Source organism: Cheilinus undulatus, linkage group 6, assembly GCF_018320785.1.
Source record: "Cheilinus undulatus linkage group 6, ASM1832078v1, whole genome shotgun sequence".
Lineage (NCBI taxonomy): Eukaryota > Metazoa > Chordata > Actinopteri > Labriformes > Labridae > Cheilinus > Cheilinus undulatus.
In genome coordinates this window covers 11305905-11322398 of record NC_054870.1, presented here as the reverse complement: position 1 = coordinate 11322398, position 16494 = coordinate 11305905, and the positions used below count along the sequence as shown (strand labels likewise).

The following is a 16494-nucleotide window of genomic DNA, read 5'->3' as shown; positions in this document are numbered from 1 at the left end:
GGGTATGCATAACCATAAGGGGGTAAAGAACCAAATATGGTCACTTGTTGACCTTGGTTTTCACCATAATAGTGATAAGAAATGTTTAAGTAACGAAAGCAAAAAAGTCTTGGGATCTCCATCAATAATATTTCCAATTTGTTTCGATGAGTGCCTTTGCTGAGGGTTAAACATGGATTAAGTCTGTTCTTATCTCTAAAACAACCATCTTGCACCAGCTGACAAAAGAAAAGGTTAAAAAAAGAATAAAATATTCTAATAAAGATGTGTCAGTGACAAAAGTTCTCTATTTTTTTTTTTTAATAAAAATATATTTGATGGTGGATCTTTGCACAAACTTAGTGTTGGCATTAAAAGTCAAGTTGCTGTGTATAAGTGTGCCCTGCCTCGACTTCCACAGCCTGGTCGTGATTAAAAACAATAAAAAAATGGCGGATGGTTCTGTCTAAATTCAAAAATTAACTCTTACTGGGGGTAACGGACATTTGGAGTAAGCAAATATTTTTCCCTTCATATTGTACATCCAGGTCTTAAGTGTGACCAATTTTGAGAGATCTAAATAGAGAATGGAGACTAGTGAAAGACAACTGTGCCGTAATCTGCCTTCATACAAAATTTTCTGTTGATGAAGGGCAATATAGACACAAAACTTGGTCTAATTGGCAGCTTTGTGATTTCACATACTCCATGTGCTGAAGCTGTGGCCCTTGAGGCAGGCAGCCAGGGTTAAACTGGCCCACTGCACGAGTCATTCCCTGCTTTCTCCCATTTCTGACTATCCACAAATAAAGGCATAAAAGCAAAAAAACAAAAACTTTTAAACAAAGTCAACCTGTTTTGACTTTTTAAAATAATGTTTTCACAGCATGCAAGGATTTTTGAAAAGATAAAATAAAGGAGTGTTTTAGGTTAAGGCCTTCATGTTCCTGTTTCTAACTGCCTCTTATCATTCAAGCATGAACCCAGAGAAGTGACAGAGAGCACATGTGAGGAGGTCTGTGAGCGACATGTGGCTCCATATCCAATGAGAATTCAACAGACCGGCTCTGACAGCGGCAGTTTTCCTGTGACTGTGTTACCTTGATGAGTTATGTCTCCTCTTACCTTGGCAGAGTCACAGATGACGATTTCAGCTGAGATCCAGTTAGTGACACTGTCAGCATATGTGAGCAGCCGCTGCAGAAAGCTGTCTGCAGAGGAGCCCTCACATTCAATCACACTGCTGCCCTCTGCTGGTGGGATGTGCTGAGACACATTCCTGATGGTGGAAGGAAACATAGAGGGAGTGAAAATAATTACAAGAAAGAGAGAAACAATAATTCATTTAAAGTTGATAACCATGAAATTAACTGCCTGAGAGGCTGATAATTAATGGAGTCTCTTTTTCATTTAACAGGAAAAATATATTACTTCTATTTGCCAGTTGGGATTGGGATCTTGTAATGTGTTCTCTTTTGTGACTCCTTTGCTTTTAAAATACTGGCTGCATTGTTGTTAAAAAAAAAAAAAATCAATATATAAATAAAAATATAAGGTAATATTTGTACGGTGGCCCTGTAGAGCAATTGCAAAAAACTTTAATCGAAAAACAAATTTTCCCCAACTCAAAAATATTCATACAGTGGAAAAGAACTATTTTGTAAAATGCAAATGGCACAAAATAAACAAAAGAATATCAAATGAAACACAACTCAATAAATATTTTTCTTATCAATATCATGTTTGTTGGATTAAAATTACACATTTTTGTAATTTGTGAAAAGGCTTTTTGTTTTTTTTGTATTCATCACTTGTGATTCTTTATTTATTTTTGTTTTGTAAAATGTTTTCTTTCATTTTATCAGATATCTGTGCTTTGAATGAAATGTTCCTGTTTCATTATTTTTGTGCAGGTGTGAATTTCTATTTGAGATGTAGAATAAAATTTGAGATAGATAATGTTTTTTGCAGTGGTGAGTTGTCCATAAAAAGCTGTGAGGAGTGATTAAGTCAGAGCCTGACGCCAAACATGTTATGTTGCCATAATAAGTGCTTAAACAAACTACAACGTGAGATTATTGGCCGAAATACACATCAAGTGAAATACTTTGAAATCCGGGTGGATAAAGGTAAATTTTTTTTTTGTAAAAACAAACAAATAAACAAAAAAACAACCATAAAAGCTTCTGTACACCACATGCATTGTCTCCATTACTGCATTGTAGCACCTGTGTCTGATCGGACAGGGCGGGCACCAGCGAAGACAGGGGATGGTTCACAGAGCACTTACTCAACTCGTTTCCTATCTACAGAATATGATGCAACTGTAATTCTTTAGTTATGGACCCTCACAATGCTGTTTTAAAGTTTCAGAATGATGAAGGTTTGAGAGTAATTAGATGATGAATAAAATTGGTTCAAAGGAATTATGTTTCTTCAGTGAAGCTATTATTTTTCACCAAAATTGTACATCATTTTTGGAAGTTCAAATCTGGTCTTGAAAAGAGAACATATAAGACAGATATTAGAGACTGTGTCTAGCCAAAGAATCACAGCGTATGCACCTAGCTGCACATTTTGTTTCTGAATATCACCACATTAGAAATACAGTTTGTTAACAAACTTTATTAGGTATGATTTAATTCAAATCATTTTAAGTTTGTTTTATCTTTGATTTTGGACAGTACTTCTATAGAGGTATAGGTCTGTGTTTACATGAGGATGTTAATTTGTTCTATAATAGTCAATAGTGTGCACTTTTTCAAACATCACGGTAACCAATGGTTCAACTGCCCTCGCATACAGTTCATTCACAGTATTCTAGATGATAGTGAAATTGTTTTCCCCACCCTCCTTTAACACATGTGAAAGACTTGATTCTGAATATGCATTACAAAGGTCTTCCGTCCCTGGGCAAATCACCATCGTTAAGAAGAACGCACTGTTTCTAAGAAGGGCAGATGGTTAGTCAGGATGCAGATCTAATGACAGACTCTGAGTGACTAACTGTAATCATATCAATCTATGAAAAAGGTCAGGTTAGTTTGACAAAAGTCTGTCCTACTAAGAGGAAAAAGGAGGAAAGCAACAGAGGAAAGAACACATTAAAACGACAGAGAAATCTACTATATTGAAGACGGCACATGAACAGATTTCCTGGAAAATGTGTTAAGTGGAAGAAATAAATCATTTAAATCAATAAACTCATTTCTGTAATAAGAACTTGTTCAATCATGCTCGAGAAAGAGAGGCAGAAGCTAATGACAGCTGTGCGACTCATTTAGCACTGGAAGTCTCCTCCGCCTCAATGTGTTACATTAATATGTATTTTTCCGTCTCTAAAGGGCTGTAGTTTTCAAAGAGTTGTGAAATCACTGTCATTTAGAGCTGAAACTATTCAGTGCCTTTTTCAAGATGTTGTTATATTATTGTGATTTAACTAATTTGATTGGAGGTAAAAAAAAAAAGTATATATATAATAATAACAGAAGTTGAAGTAAATCAGGCATATTGTACTCACTTGTTGGCAGTCGTCAGTTTGCCCCTGATTCCTTGTGTTCTGGAGTTGAGGAAGTGGACCGGGTGGCATCCTTGGAACATTTCCTGCACCAAAACACTTTTATTATCTGATCACGTGACTGTTTTTATTATCTGACACACATTCTACTCCTGTTCAGATTTTCACATTTTATTGAGGCACATTCAGTTCACACTTAATCAGTCTATATCTACATCTGCAAGTGTGATCACTGAATTGCTTGGTTCTTACTTTTGCCTCAATGCAAAGTATTAACATTCAAATACATTTCATTTTTGCCATTTTTGAGTCTGATTATTTTTACTAAATGCACATTAAGTAAATTCTGCTGCTAGGGGGCTTTCAATCCAAACAATGGCAAAAACATTGAACATATGTTTTATTTACCAGGTAATAAAAGCAACAACCTACATAGCTTTATTCAATGTTTTACATCTTCATTATTTTTGAATAAAACTGTTCACTTCAAAAATATTAGCCCTGGAAAAGTAGAGGATGTTTTTAAAAATCTATTTCATCTTGAATCCAGGTATGTTATTTATTAATCTATCAATTTTTCTATTTCTATGTTAACCTGATGCTGTCACTCCAAATTCCCCCGATGTGAAATTATAAAGTCATCTCTCTACTGTTGAGTTACGCATTCATAAGGAAATGTCTCCCTCTAGTGGTAAAAAGAGACAAAACATCATGAATAGGCACTGATGAGTGGTGCGTACCTGCTGCAGGAGGGTGAGCTGCTGGGCGATGTGCTGAGCGCTGTATTCACATTGGTTTAAGGGGAGTCGCTCCTCACCGTGAAGGCAGACATTAGAGAGGTCGTCCAACATGGAGCTGTAGCACGGCATGGGGAGGGCGGCAGCGATGGAGAAGGTCTTCTCTTTAGGGAGGGAGGAGGAGGGCTCCACCACTCTGGAGAATCTCCACTAAAGATGTGACAGGAGAGGAAACATTCTCTGATTTATGTAAAAACAGTAACAGTATGGTTCGAAATGCAGAAATACAGTTGGCTTGCCAGGCTGAAACAGATCTTTTCCAAACAATAATATTGTAAAATTGGTCTGATTTATTTTAAGAATAAAATGTATATAACTGAGATGCATGAATTTGGCAGAATTGCTGATTTTCACATGTATTTATCATCCAAGGCAAAACTAGCTGCAGGTAAGTCCATCGAAGGTTGTTTTTTTTAATTACACCTTATTATAAAACAACAGGACTGGAGAAAGTTGGCTAAAAAAGAAAACATGATATATTTTCTTTCCGTGATAGTGACAATAAAAAAAAGTAATTCTAAATAACTGGATTACACATGGGCAACTTACATTTGAATCTTACGGTTAAAATTTCATTATTTTGGAAGTCCAATTTTTATTTTAGGCCCACAATATATCATGAAAAATGTGACATGAAATCATATCTTTCAATATTGTGATAATAATATGATTGGTAATGTTATGACCAAAGATTCAGCATTTGAAATACAAAACCAACACACAACAGACATAAATTCAGTGTTCAAAGGACTTCAGCCAAAATACACTAATCCGGCAGATAAAAATATTAATGGCCAAAAATATCCCGCTGAAAAATGCCATTTACCAAGTAAGTACATAATGAATAAGTACATTATATATACTGTTACCTATAAGATATATTGCAAGAAATAAACTCAAAGTAGTAGAAATTCTAAGTAATTTTACCACAACCTACTTCCTGTTTAGTGTTGGGGTTGTCTGTCTACACAAGACAGTGCATGGCTAAATTAAGCAGTGAATCTTCATGTGATCAATGTGGATGACGTCAAACAAAGCCCATCTCCAGGGAAGTTTGGAGCTACAAAAGATTATGCAAGAAAATCAGCGATATGGAAGGATTTTGAATTTTGAAACTTCGAGAACTGCAGATAGTTGAGAAACATAAACACCTATACAGCGGCCGGGACACGGACGGGCCTGGGCCAAGCAGAGAGCTGCAGTGCTTTGATGAGTGAGTAAATCTACCTATGACCAATTCTTAGAAGAAGTGGAACTGTATTCATCACAGAATCACATTGTGCAGAGGGGCATGGATTGTTAGGGCTGATGGCGAGAGCACCATATCCCTTCCCGGAACCTGTGAGTGCTTGTCCAGGGCGTCCTGGCTCATTAGCAGTAGCAGTGTGGGAAAGCCACTGAAAGGAGGGCTGTACTGAACTATCCTCTGTGGATGCTTTTGTCTTTCTTAGGACTACTCCAAATAAACCACAATGGTTGGATATTACTGTTTTATTGGAGGTTACAGTTGAGATCATCAGTGTATTACATCTAATACTGGACAACTGATGGTAAAACAGTTGAAATACAGAGTTTTAAGGTGGTATCTACTAAACAGAGCACTGGCTCGTCATGTGTTTGGACGATACAATGGAAAGTCAGTGGAGAATGGTATTTGGCTGCGGTAAACTGCCAAGTTATGGTACTAGCTAACGGGCTAACTTACAGCTAACAATACTAATGTGAAACTAAGTGCTGTTGTTGTTTATGCATTAAATGGCATACAGTACATTGTGCAAATAACTGCATGAGTGTCAGGAAAAGCTCACAATATCCATTATGTTTATTTAAACTTACACAAAGACAAATAATTAAATGTTGTTATGCTATCATTTCCAAGGTCTGGTCATGTGTTATATGTGTAAATAAGCTAGGCTTTAATAATAAGGTAGCGATAACTTTGGTTTCCTGTCGGCTCAGGTTCTACTGTCTCTGTGTTAGGCCAGGTTTAGAAATAAAAATGGTTCCCCAGTCCCGTTTTAGCACAGACAAGAGGCTGTATCACAGTGTTTCTGTTTTTATGTTTTATTACTGTAAAATGCAGGTTACTGGTCACATATGGCTATGTAAAGAAAATGTGCGGTAGATGTTCTGAATGGCCAGAATTCAATGAATGCCGGTCCTTTTGGCCTAAGACAAAAAAGCAAAGCAGAAACTCTGGTCACAGCAAAGACCAACACTATAAAATTACAAATATCTTCACAGTTAAAATAACTTATCTTGTGCCAACTTTGGTAACTAGCACTGTGGTTGCTGCTAAAATAAGCTGTTTTAGTTGCATTCTGTTCTCCCTTTAGGGGTTTCAAAGCTGCTGGATGGAAAGTTGTAAATGATTGTACGACTCTGTGTACCTATTAGGAATTCAGCCCCAAAATTGTTACAAAAGGTCGAAGACATTAACATATTGTTGTGTAGTTCTGAATATATTTTAATGCCCTCGGAGATCTACACTGACCTTTTTACCAAGGTCCTCAGTAGATGAATGCACAGACATACAATCATCATCTTCCTCAAAGCTGCTCAGACTCCCTCTACCTCGACTCCAAGATTTACAGGGGGGGTTATGGAGGGCAGCAAGGATGGCCTCCCCTCGGCTGTCAACAGGAATCACCTGTAAAGAAAAAAGCAGCTTGAGATTGGCAAGTGAAATGTAGACTGTAGAAAGGATCAATCACTAATTTTCAGCTAATTGAAGCAAAAACATGTTGGATAGTTGGTTTTTATTTTTAAAAAAAATAAAAACTAAAGCAGCCCCTACAGTTAACAATTCTGCAAATAATAAGTTGCATCAACACAACCTCTTTGTAAAAACTGTCCTTAGGACCATTCAATGCTCAAACACAGATTGTTTAAAGTGGGGCTGTCCAAGCAACAATTCAACTAGTTGAACAATGACTTTACAAATAGAGCTCAGTGTGTGCAAGCAGACCGTTACACTTGTACCTCACTCAGTGTGACCAAAGGTGTGCCACAGAGGTCAATCTCGGGTCCTTTTAAATTTGAAATTTATATCAAACACACAAACTAGAACATGCCTAATGTGAAATTTAATTTCATACTGATAACACTTTCACACACTGCTCAGCTGCTCTTATTGGATTATTTTTGGAAGATGTTAAATGACTTGGAGGCAGACACATCTGGCTGCAGATGTTCTCCCTGTTATTTGCGATTGTAGGTGACTTTTACAAATATTTGCTGAATAAATGTGTTATTTTATAATATTTATTAAGGGTGTAAAGGTACGTATATTCGTACCATACCCATTTGGCACGGGCTTCTCGGTACAGTACAGACATGTACCAAACGGATACATGTAGAGCGAAGCTCATACAGACGGAAAACCAGAGCGCAGCTCACTGTCACACTGTCCTGGTAACCACACAACCACAGCAAACGACAGCAACAGCCTGAATATTCCCAGATAAAAGTGTTCTGGTTAGAAACACTTCGTTTCATTTATTTATTCATTGAAGACATTCTGGAAGGAGGTTGCAGCATTATTAATAATTCAAATTTAATTTATTCAGCCTATTTATTTTAATGCAATTTGATAAAATTAAAAAAAAAAAAGAATTCTGTTTTTTACTCGCTTTAATTACCGTAACAAAAACGTATTGAACCATGACTTCAAAACTGAGGTACGTAGTGAACCTAAATTTTTCCGTACCTTTCCACCCCTAATACTCATATTTTATAACTGAGTATCTTGTATAATGTTTGTGTGGATGGCTGGTCATTGTCTGTCAGGACTTTTTCACTGTGCTGCTGCCTGTGTTGGCCAGGACACTCTTTGAGATAGAATTTTTATTCATAAATAATGAAAATAAATCCTACACATGGTATACTTTTCAGATGAAAAATAAGTTGAACACTCAGAAATATTCATGCTTCCATTAACAGAAATATTAATAATAAAAGAAGATTTGTGTAAGCAGCGTCAGCAGAAACAGCCACTGTCATCAGCCACAATATTACACATAATTACATTTTTGGAAGAAGTAGGTCCAACCATTTGCCTGGCAAGTTATTTCTGTTAAAAGCAAAATTAATTAGATTTTACCTCAGTATTCAGGAAGTTTTCTAATGTTTCCACAAGGCTGGATTTAGCTGTGAAGTCCACCTGTCCACAGTCTGTCACCCAGAACTGAAGCAGGTCCAGACTGCGATGGAAAATCTTCTCACCGTCTCCTGACATATCTGGACCTTGTCTGGAAAAGGAATCCTGCTGTCAGTGTGATATATTTCAAACACTGAGCTCGTAGTTTACGAGAGAGACATGAATACTGAACACTATCACAATGATCATGACACACACTACCTGGCAGCACTGATGAATTTATTCATTATGAAGTGAAGCAGCTGCTCAGGAGTGCAGAGAAAGCGGAAGGTGTACAGAAACTGCTGGATGTAACCCTCCACAACTGCATTTCTGTGTAAAAAAGGACACAACAAGTAAATTGCATTCTTCAATGACTTAAAAAAATCAATAACACTAAAAGACAGCATTCAAAACTTGCAGTGATGCAGGATCAGCAGAAAGTCACCTGTTGTCCCAAATGCATCCCTACTGAGTGTGTTAAATTACAGTAAGAGGCTGCTTTCAGTGCAGGGGAGCTTCAAGATTAATGCAAAGCTCTAACCCTATTAGGCTGTTGGGAAGATCTGTGCAGATAAACAAGCAACAAAGCAACATAACGCTCAAAGAATACGAGACTACGGTTATAACTTTTAGATTGACTGAATGCTTCTCCAGTCTGCCAGAATCTGAATGTTTAAGATCTCTTCGTAGAGGAAATAAATCAAACTGCTATTTAAATTAAATAATAGAAAGAAGGATTACTCAATCAAATAAGATTGTGTATATAAATATTTGTTTTTACCTGATCAAACCTCCAATTTTTGTTTTGCAGAACATTTGAGCAGGATTATTTTTAAGTCTGATTCAAAGAGGAAAAAAAAACCCGGACTATTCTGATCCCACCAAGAACTAAAATCAAACAATTACAGCCACTAAATCAAATACAACTGTTTGATTAATAAGACATTATAACATTGTTATGTTGTTGTCAAGGAAAGATATTTTTAATATACACTACATGTACAAAAGTATCTGGCCACACCTGCTGATTATTAAGTTCTGGTGTTTCAATCAGACCCATTAACACAGGTGTATTAAATCAAGCACCTAGCCCTGTGATTTCCATTTTCAAACATCTGCAGTACAAACTGGGTCGTTCTGAAGAGCTCAGTGACTTCAAGCATGACACTGTAATGGATGTCACCTTTGCAATAAGACATTTTGTGAGATTTCATCTCCGCTGGATCTTCCACAGACTGTAAAGCCATGATTTGACGAGATCAGTGTGGAAGAACTTGACTGGCCCGCACAGAGGCCTTCAGCCCTTCAACTTCATAAATGCTCCATGGAATAAATGGGCACAAATTCCCACAGAACACTCAAAAATCTTGTTAAAAGCCTTTCTAGAAGAGTGGAAGCTGTTATAGCTGCAAAAGGGGGCTCATCTCAGCATCAGAGCACTTGTACTTGGATACCATATCATTACAGTCGCTGTTGGTGTAACCATCAGGTAGCCGAAAACTTATGTCCACATAATGATGTATTTTGTGTAGGAGTGATAATACACTTGATAATACACTGAACTTAGTGCCCAGTATGATCAATGGCACAATCATTCTCTGGCCTTGAAGTTCTTTTGACTTTAAGCAGACATATAAATCCCTTCATGACTCTGGAGTTGTCTGATGCAGCCCTGATTTCAACGCAGATTAAAAATGTTAACAGGATGATTACTCTTCTTATTTAATACCAGAAAAGTATGAGAGCAGCAAGACAGAAAGACAGAGTAGCAGCAGTTAAAGCTGTTCAATGTTGAATGTGTTCAGATTGTTTAATAAAAAAAATCTTTAAATCATCATGTCTAAAAAAACTTCAACTTTTATCAGATTTTTCTGAAATGAAACCTTTTTATATGAACTCAGCCCTTTTCAAGAGCTGCCTTGGCAGACTCTTTGTATTTGAATAGCTTTCAAAGTTGATTTTACCAGCAGCAAAAAAATTGACATTGATATTTTAATGGTATTGTTTAACTAATTTTATCATTGCATCAGGTTCATTAAAATATTGTTTTATATGAAGTGGACTGAGTTATATTACAGGTCGGATGAAATTCCATTCAGGACCTTCGCTTAAAAAAATGTGTTGAACTGGACCTCAGAGACTTTTAAATGATGACCCCTGTGATGGTGTGTTAGAGTAGCTGATTCTGGCAAGAATAAAAAGAGTGCAGCATCCTCCCCTGATCATCATCTGAATGTGAATATTCAGCTCACAAGAGCTCATCTCTGATAGCACAAACCGGAGGCGCTCTCTCCACATCAGATTTAGACAAGAAAATTGGACTAACTGCAGAACTTTGTGGGCGAGTTTTTGCTGCAAAATAAAAACACAAAAGAGATATTCAGCAGAAAGTTGAAGCAATTAGAGCTTTATCATGTCATCGCAATGACTGCAATCCCTTTTTGGACGAAAGGTTTTGTAGTTTTTATGATCAATACTGGAAACAAATTCAAGAGTGGGTATAAACAGCAGACTGTGCACCTCTGACAAGGAGTTTAAATGGCAAAAGAGAAATAAACTACTTTACAGATTCACCAAGCAGGCATCACTGTGTCTCTATTTACACGCAGTAACTTTTAAAGAAAATGAATTTGATTTTTAAATAGTTTGGTATACTCTTTTCGACAGTTGACCAATACGAGCATTGATTCCTTCTCTACAATCTTCCAGCTGAATATTTTGTGCAAAATCACGACTGACAAAATCAACCTGGTGTGTATAAATTTTAGCCAAAGCCAATCTAGGTTGGTAATAAGAAAGATTATATTATCATATTTCCAAATGCTACAAGTCTGTCGTCTAGTGTCAAAGATTAGCTTCAGCTATTTTTTTATCAGTCTCAGGGAAAATCCTCCTAACATAAATGTTAGGATGGGATGTATTGATGAGAACTTTCCCCAAATATTAAAATTTAGGCTGTCAAGATGAACCCAATTTATTTTGTTTAATTAACAAGGAGTGGAACATTTTTTTTTAAATTGCAATTAATCTCAAGTTTCAGAGTCCCTTTCAGCCCACAGGTTGTCTGCCCGTACATCTGTGCAAACACATATCAACCTGTTTGAGCATAATAAATCAAATATTTTTTGATGGATTTTTATCAGTCATCAATTATCAACTTTGACTCAAGGATTAACTTTTTTACGGCTGTGATTTTACTTTACTATCTGAGGAAATGACATTAAAGACAACTATTTCATTATTTTCTTTTGACCAAAATCCAATGGTTAGCACATTTCTACTTTAAACCATCATCAGTGGTACCTGGCATAGAGGTAAGCCATGAGGCCCTCAGGAGAGCCTACTTGCAGAGTGCTTTTCCCTTTGCTTGAACCAAAGCTCAGAACAGACGGGTCTTCAGAAGACTGGAGGTCCAGAGGGCCGGCTCCACTCACAGCTAAAGAGGGCAGTAATGAAACCTCCAGACCCCACTGGTCCACACTCAGGACCTGCATCAGTACAAGAAATTACACCAGAGTGAAGAACATGCTGAGAGCAGCCGAAGAAATATCAGTGTTTGGAGCTGTGGTGCTGATTCAGATACCTCGAGGTATTTCTTCACACCGTCCAAGAAGAGCACTTTAGATCGGAGCTCTTCAAACTGAGTCTTGAGTTTGGACAACATCTGTTTGCTATCTGAACCTTTGAGAGAAAAAACAAAGTTTTAAAGACCAGAACAGATCCTGAGTCTGTCTTTGTGGAATAAAAGCAGAATTTTGACTAGGCAACCTTTATTTTTTCTCTCTTGTTGAATCAGCTTCAGGTAGAAATTCCTGGTTTTCTTTCGATTCTTTGTTTCGATCATCAGCTGCTGCTGCAGTTCCTGCACAAAGAAAATCAAACAAACTCATTTAAGTGGCCCCAAAATAACACCACATGCCTTCCACTGAGAGAAGCCTTGGGGTCTTTCCATTGTATGTGGAGCTGTTTTATTTTCTCTCTTCACCATGGCAACAAAACGTAACAGCTCTTTTGAAGTGAGAAGTCTCAGCAGCACGGCTCTTAAGGTGTGTTATTAGCTGTTGTACAAACGGTCTGTGCCATCAAAGTACGCAAACACAAAAGCTTTTCATTAATATTCTTTTACAAATGATAATAACTTCCTCTGCCGAGGGTGAAGTTCAGCTCATTAATATTCAGATCCAGTTTGGAGAAAAAATACACCAATTATCTTTAAGTCCCAACACATTTTCTATTCCTGTTTACCATAGAGTCTGACCGAGCTTCAGTTCATTACTGATGGGAAAATAACCTGGGTTCTCATTTATGTAGACTGACCAGTAAAAGTGTGTCCAGTAGGTATTCAGGTGTAATTTACAATAAACACTAAGAATGGGAATTAACCCTTCATGCATCAGTGATTTAATAAAAGAGATGAAGTTTCTTTTCTTTTTCTAGCTTGTTTTCTGTTTTCTTCTTTTACATCATACAATGCTGAAATGCAAAAATAATTAGATTTATTATATTTTAAAGCATAAGTAAGGTTAATGTTTCTTTTTACAAAAACATGTTGTCACATGTCCACTGGGGAAGACCTTTGAATTAAATTACATTTTTATCTATATACCACATTTCATACAAAAGTAAGCTCAAAGTGCTTTGAAGGTTTTCTATACTTGACTTTTGGAATTTTCCAGTGGAATACAGGAAAAACAATATATATATATATATATATATATATATTTATTTATTTATTTATTTATTTATTTATATATAGTGGTCTCAGAGGTCCCCAAAACATGCATGTGCAGTGTGTTGCTGAATAAACACTCCAGTATTGGATTTTTGCATATCTACAAAATCCTCCTGCTCAGAACGAGCTGTTTCTGCATCCGCAGATTTAAATGATAATGGGCTGACTCCACCCCTGACTAGACCCCTTACAGAATGGATGTGACTTAACAGATTTGGGGAACTTTCTTCCAAGCAGGGAGGGCTAATCAAACCCAGGTTAACTAAAACTACCGCCTCTTGAATTTGCATTTGTGTAAAGTTTAAAGAAGATCACTATAATCTACTTAAGAAATCACATTCAAAAGATAGGGATGGAAAAGAGGCCCAGTGAGCTAGATGATCGATCTATGAACTATAAAATCAGCACTCCTTCTTATGTCAGAGTGGGCATTGGTGGTAAGTCAGACGATAATATGTCAGTGTTCTTATCTATAAGATGATCTTGATTGATGGATGGAAAAATGGAGGGATGGATGGGTGGACAAATGGATAGACAACCCTGAACATCCTGCCTTTAGCCTCATCTATTGCTGGCATGGAGGCATAATGCCTGTTTGAGACTGAGTGCATGTTTGCTGTGTGACAGCTGCCATGTGTGCAGCACTGTAATGGCTGTAACCCCACATTTCCACATACATATGGTTACAGAGGTAAGTCAACTGCAAGTCCATTCATTTCTATGAGAATCTCTGTGATGACCGACCTGCCTGCAAAACTCCTCCCTTCCATAATATTTTGGTCTTGCATGTGCCACAAGAACATTGAAAAAATTTAACTTTTGCGGTAAATTTTGGAGCAAAATTTGGTTAGAAATAAAACGGGTAATTTAACATATAAATGAACATGTGAATGGCTAAACAAGTTAGCTCAGCTTACCTTTCTTTCATTCATATGTCCATAAATATGAAATTTATGCTGCTTTCCTGGTTGGTCAACCTCAGCAATTATTTCTTGATATGCAATATTAGTCCTGTCTATCTCCGTTAACCAGTAAATATATTTTAAGCTGCTCAGTGGTTAAAAAAAAAAAAAAAAAAAAAAAAAAAAAAGACAATATTATCTTTTCCCAAATGTCTTTAAGTAGTTTATCAGCTTTTTATCCATCCATAAAAAAATGATGTGCCACTTGTTGGACCAAGGGGGCATCGTCTGTATATTTATGGATATATGGACACCAGTCATATCCATATGTGGAAACAGCCCTTTCTTCATAAGTTTTACCTCAATAAATCTATCCATGAGTGAGACAAGCATGATAAGTTTCCTGAAAAAAATGCTAAGCTAGGCTTTTACTTGAAAAGCACAAACTGGAAGTGTAACCATCCTGGTTTTATCTTGCCTTTGACATGTTCTCCTGTGTGGGTGTGGGATCAGAAAGCTTCACCTGTAGCAGACGTTTAAAGGACATCTGTTTTAGACCAACATGTTTTGGCTTTTGGCTTTCAGCAGGGAAAAACTTTTCAAGCATATACTACTGATGTGATCTTACATGTATCTGCTGAACTAAGGTATGGAGACGTGCATGGTTTGTAGAAAAAATAGACAAGCATTTTATTCCTTGGATCTTCTGCATGTGAGAGCAGCGCTCACGCAGGTTGTCTGAAAGCCTTGACTCACGCAAGCAAAAACGAAAATCAAGCTTTGATGCTGCAGAGACGGGGCCACCATGTGCCCAGTCAGACACAGGCTTTAGGCATTAAAGTCATCAGCACAGTCTGCAGGCGGAAATACTTTCCAAAAACAAATCTTTGTGTTGTCATTACTTGCAGACAGAAAAGGCTATGTACTGATGCATTCTTTTACATTAATTCCATATTTCTTTTTTTAAAAGGTACTTTTTAATACCTACAGATACAGAACATATTTTCACTCACCTGGTCAGTCTTTTAGACAAGAGCCATAATAATTATAATTTTACAACTGTAAGAGTAAGATTTTTGAAGTACATTTGGATGGAAGTATACTAGAAACAATCTTGTTTTTTCTCATTTTACGCACAATTATATCCTCTACCATGTAATCATGCACATCTGTTAGTTATGGCCACATGCATTGAAAAAAACATATGCAAAGATGCAGATTTTTTTTTAAGTTCAAGAATCTGATCACAGGCTGCTTTATGTTCAAACACACCAGTTAATGCAGTTACTATCACAGGTTTACCCACTTGTGTCTTCACATCCAAACATGGTGATCCCATGTGCTGCCCCAGATTCACTGCATACTGGATTACATCTGGACTAAAACAATCCTCTCCGTAGAAGGCCAAGGCCCAGGCCGGGCTGAAGCTAAGCCCAGGTCCCTCAGTTCTGGATCCAGGTGAGATGAGCCGCTCTGAAACCACAGAGTCGCTGTCCTCCATGTCCTCCGAGCAGTCTGGGCTTATCTGCGAGTCGTGGGCATCCATCAGGCCTTCATGTCCCCCTGACAGAAACTCAGCTTCAGAGGGGCTTTCATCGCTGCCCCCCACTGAATATCCTCCTCCCTCCATGACCCCTGCCTCGGAGCCGTCAGTGCTGACGCCTCCACCAGTAAACAGTGACGGTAGTGAGAGGGAGGAAGAGAAAAAAACAGAGGGAGTGGATCACATGCAGAGAAAAAATCATTGTATTTGTACAGAAAAACACAGATCCAGGGCAGTGTTAGGGGCATTTGTTGTTAACTCTATGACAGCTGCACAATGCTACCAATGTTTACCAGCTGAACTTGAAAGTTCAACTTTGATTTCTTTAAATGGTGTCCTTTTCATCTAAAGTACCCTGTAAGAGTCTTTTTGCTATCAAAATTCCCTGTGTATATTTCCATGCACAAATGGCCTTGAATGTATAGTGGCCCTCACTAAACACACGAAAACATCATAAGTTTTTAATTTCTGTTAACCTCACAAAGCTAATGCATTTGCCAGATTCCATGTCTGTCAATAGGTGGATCAAAAGCTTCAAGCTGAAACACTTGTTACTAGTCAGAGAATGATCAGTCAGCATTATTTGAGGAGAACAAGGCAGTGGACACAGCTTTGGTTTAGTGTATATTTAGTGGTGGACAGTAAACTACTTTCAATATCATAACCTGTGTTATTTCTGCCACAAAGTTGGCATCATCACTGGTTTGGCACATGCATTGTGTTGTAGTAGGAGGCTTAATCAGTAACTGATAGCTCAATTTACCAGCCAGGTGGTGGGTAAATAAAGTAGCAAAGAAGAGTGATATGTCACCAAGAGCAACTAAGTTTGAATCCCATCATCATCATGTCTGTTCTAAGCAGCCAGCCTGCTTTAGCATGAGTA

The 16494-nt window shown here is 37.4% G+C and overlaps 1 protein-coding gene across 1 annotated transcript in view; it reads right to left on the bottom strand.

Annotated features, from left to right (window-relative positions):
• LOC121510727 (kinase non-catalytic C-lobe domain-containing protein 1) overlaps positions 1 to 16494 on the bottom strand; it is a 94273-nt gene that overhangs the window by 8875 nt on the left and 68904 nt on the right. Inside the window, exons 18-27 of the mRNA XM_041788914.1 lie at positions 15375 to 15730; positions 12203 to 12296; positions 12018 to 12115; positions 11738 to 11922; positions 8654 to 8764; positions 8396 to 8543; positions 6788 to 6943; positions 4237 to 4443; positions 3500 to 3582; positions 1105 to 1258 (exon numbers count right to left, since the gene is read on the bottom strand). Of these exons, the coding sequence (XP_041644848.1) occupies positions 1105 to 1258; positions 3500 to 3582; positions 4237 to 4443; positions 6788 to 6943; positions 8396 to 8543; positions 8654 to 8764; positions 11738 to 11922; positions 12018 to 12115; positions 12203 to 12296; positions 15375 to 15730 (1592 nt within the window). The remainder of the gene's footprint in view (positions 1 to 1104; positions 1259 to 3499; positions 3583 to 4236; positions 4444 to 6787; positions 6944 to 8395; positions 8544 to 8653; positions 8765 to 11737; positions 11923 to 12017; positions 12116 to 12202; positions 12297 to 15374; positions 15731 to 16494) is intronic.